The sequence below is a fragment of the Alexandromys fortis genome, unplaced genomic scaffold (assembly GCF_014885135.2).
Source record: "Alexandromys fortis isolate MF-2015 unplaced genomic scaffold, M_Fortis_MF-2015_v1.1 scaffold_183, whole genome shotgun sequence".
Lineage (NCBI taxonomy): Eukaryota > Metazoa > Chordata > Mammalia > Rodentia > Cricetidae > Alexandromys > Alexandromys fortis.
This window is the reverse complement of record NW_026068079.1, coordinates 2035503-2039136: the sequence shown is the minus strand read 5'-3', so window position 1 is coordinate 2039136 and position 3634 is coordinate 2035503. Positions and strand designations below refer to the sequence as shown.

Genomic DNA, 3634 nt, shown 5'->3' with positions numbered 1-3634 from the left:
CAGCAGCTTTTAACATTTTTTTGATAAAGAACCATAGACACAAGTATATTTTGCTTTGTGACTCAACATACACTGACAAAAAGATTCTATGAAAATACCATTATGATGTGTAACATACAAAATTCACATTTGTTAAATTATCTCATTTACAAAATCCTTTTGTGACTCATTATGTTGATTTGTTGATTCCCAAACAAGCTGCAAGAAAGAACATAAGACTTGGCTGTCCAGTTCAACTCCTAATTGCCCAACTTAGTTGCTGCACGAGATGTTCTGAGTCTTAGTTTGTCAGTCAGCATGGACTAGGTTATGCTTCAGTAATGAACAGTCCCATCAATTTAGAGATTTAAAATTATTAGAGTTTACTTCCTACTCATGCTTATTCGAGACTCAGCGTTTTGTAATGACTCATAGATCCAGAATGCGGGAGCTGCCATGACATTAACCTCGCTTAAGCATTTACCGACAGAGCAATTTGACTTCCAGCTGTGTGCATATAGGCAAGTTCATGAGCACAGAACTCATACAGTAGTGTGGAACCTGACATTCAGAAGATCTTTGTACTTGAGTTGCTGTTTTATTATTACATTCTTGAAATAATAACCTTGGAACAAGAAATATTGCATTTCGATTTTGTACAGGAAACCAAAGTGTGTAGTTTGCATACCATTCTTTTCAGTCTCCATTTCCTCTCCTTTGAAATAGATTCCTAGTGTCGAACTTGTGGGGTTCCTAAAGGACTTAAAAGAAGGGAAGGTATAATGGTTGTGCATGTTATAATTTCTGTTTGTGTTTTGATGATCTCATGTCCATTTCCACTATGCGGAAAACCCCACAGAGACATGGTTCTATTCTCACATGGAAACGGTGTTTTTCCTTATGTGGGCACCTTTCTCCAGTTTCCCGTTCATTATCAAGGCCTGACTCTAAGGCCTTGGTGGGTCACCTTCCACGACTGCTCACACCCCCGCCACCTCAAATCTCTTCTTTATTAGAAGTAGCGGCCTCCTTCATGCTCTTCTTTCCTCTTCTTTGGCTACTTCAGCCCTTTGTCAGGTCCACTTACACATGGCCAGAACCTTTAACCTCTTCATTAGTTGGCAAAATTTAGTTGGTCATGTGATTCTCCCTAATGCCAGGCTCCTCATGCTGTTATTCTTAGTGACCTTTTATATCATTTTATTTTCATCTCAAGACGGGAATTATATTTGGAGAAGTCTTCAGGTATCAGTATTTTTGGGTAAGCTGTGTAGTAATGACCATTTATCAACATATCATGGTAAACATGTGTTTATCACTCAGACTGGTGTCTGCTCTGAGTCAGCCACGATTCTCCTCTACCCTCATTTCCTGGAGTCAAAGATAATAAAGATGCTTGAATGTATAGTGTGTTATTCTTTGGTAGAATAAAGGAAAGTGATAGAAGCATATGGTATTACTCCATGAGACCTGTGGAGAAAGGACTTAATGTCATTTCAATTCTATGTTCTTTTTTTTTTTTTTTTTTTTTTTTTTTTTTTTTTNTTTTTTTTTTTGCCAGAAAATAACTTTATTTGTTCCAGGTCAGAACTTCTGGAACTGCTTCTTGGTGCCAGCGGCCTTGGTGACCTTGAGCACGTTGAAACGCACAGTCTTGCTCAGGGGCCTGCACTCTCCCACAGTAATGATGTCGCCGATCTGTACATCCCTGAAACAGGGGGACAGGTGCACGGACATGTTCTTGTGGCGTTTCTCAAAGCGATTGTACTTTCGGATGTAATGAAGATAGTCCCGGCGGATGACAATGGTCCTCTGCATCTTCATCTTGGTCAGGACACCGGACAGGATCCGACCTCGGATGGAGACGTTGCCAGTGAACGGGCATTTCTTGTCAATGTAGGTGCCCTCGATGGCCTCCTTGGGCGTCTTGAAGCCTAGACCGATGTTCTTGTAGTACTGAGGGAGTTTTTCCTTGCCGGTTTCTCCAAGCAGAACACGCTTCTTGTTTTGGAAGATCGTGGGCTGCTTTTGGTACGCACGTTTGGTCTGAATGTCCGCCATCTTCCCGGCAGCCTGAGGAAAAGAGAGGTGGCCAACTCCCGGGTTTCCTTCATGTCAACAGTATCTGCAGCTTCAGTGTACAGACCATGAAGGTGCTCTAAGTTTGCCTTGCCTCCTCTCTGTTTTTTTTTTATTTCTTTTGTGCATGGATGAGGAATGGAGCATAAATTTTTAGCCATTCTAATGCATTAACTCTGAATTTGTCAGTGTGCAGAGGTAAAGCTTCAGTGTTGTTACTGCCATGTTCCTTTACTCCAGGGGCTAAGGGAAGACAGATGATCTGAAACAATATCCAGCAGGTACCTTCCTCATCCATGACCATCTTCTATAGAAGAAACTAGAATCACCCTGGGCCAACTTTTCTCTATTATGATCGGACCAGAGAACCATGAGAATTGACATAGTAGGTGTTGTCACTGAATACTGTTATAAAGTGTATATTATTGGAAATTTTCCAAGTCTGTTTCCACCAAGCTTGGCCTGTAGACATGGTGTCTAGAGGCTTCTCCTTTTTTTGGAGGGGGTATTCTCAGAAGCAAAACATATCTATTAGTATATGACAAGAACTTTGTAGAATCTGGAGATGGAATTCAAATGTTTCAGGTAAGTGGAATTTGTAACATGATCTCTCTCCAGATTCTCATTGTACATGTTGGCATTTCAGTATTTAGCTATAGAAAGAAGTATTTTAACAAGTGGAAGAGAGGATGCATTGTAAGCCCAGAGAGATATCTTGCTTATTTTCTACAAGCCTGGCTCAGTGAGAATCATGAAGATATCAACTATAACTGAAGGAATTACACTTGTGAAAACCTATGATTCCTGTAACACGCCATGTGCTTTATAGACAACAGGCACGATAATTCACTCAGAAATTTTTCTTCTTGCTGTTGACAATGTGTGAGAAGTAGGATTGTGATAGGAGGAGGACAAGAGAGAATTACCAGCAGAGATCCTGACATGTTGCTTCTGATAATATGTAATGTAAGACAGAAAAATGAAAAAGAATAAAGGATGAGTTTGAAGTAGCTGATGGTGGGGTTGGAATTATCAAGCACTGTTACTGAGCTGTAAAATCTATGTTCACAGGTTGCTTGCTGGCTAAATCATAGATTATACCTACTTGTCCAGGGTATACTGATTTTCTTAATATTGAATTAAACGTCTTACTTTTTTACAAATTCCTCTATAATATTTTCCAACAAATTTGCATATATATCTATATATATCACAACCTTGGGGCTAGGGAGATAGTTGTTTGAGTGTTTGCATTGCAATCATAAAGATCTGAGTTCAACCCTCCAGAATCTATGAAACAAATTACTGAGTTTAGAGGTATGTAGCTTGGAATTCCAGTTCTGGGGCAGATGAAACAGAAGGATCTCTGGGGTTTGCTGACACACTCATCTATCCTACTTGTCAACTTCCAGGCCAGTGAGAGTAAGCAAAGTAAATGTTACCTGAAGAGTCAAACTTGGTCTCTAGCCTTCATGTATATGTGCACACATGTGCATCTACACCCATGCATTCCCTTATAACATTCTCTCTCTCTCTCTCTCTCTCTCTCTCTCTCTCTCTCTCTCTCCCCCTCCCC

General features: G+C 40.2%; 1 protein-coding gene across 1 annotated transcript; it reads right to left on the bottom strand.

Moving 5' to 3' along the window:
- Positions 1 to 1528: 1528 nt before the first annotated feature.
- On the bottom strand, positions 1529 to 2081 carry LOC126488365 (40S ribosomal protein S11-like). Its single transcript, XM_050121794.1, has one exon. The coding sequence runs from the start codon at positions 2038 to 2040 to the stop codon at positions 1564 to 1566; it is 477 nt and encodes a 158-aa protein (XP_049977751.1). The 5' UTR covers positions 2041 to 2081; the 3' UTR covers positions 1529 to 1563.
- Between the last annotated feature and the right edge of the window lie 1553 nt (positions 2082 to 3634).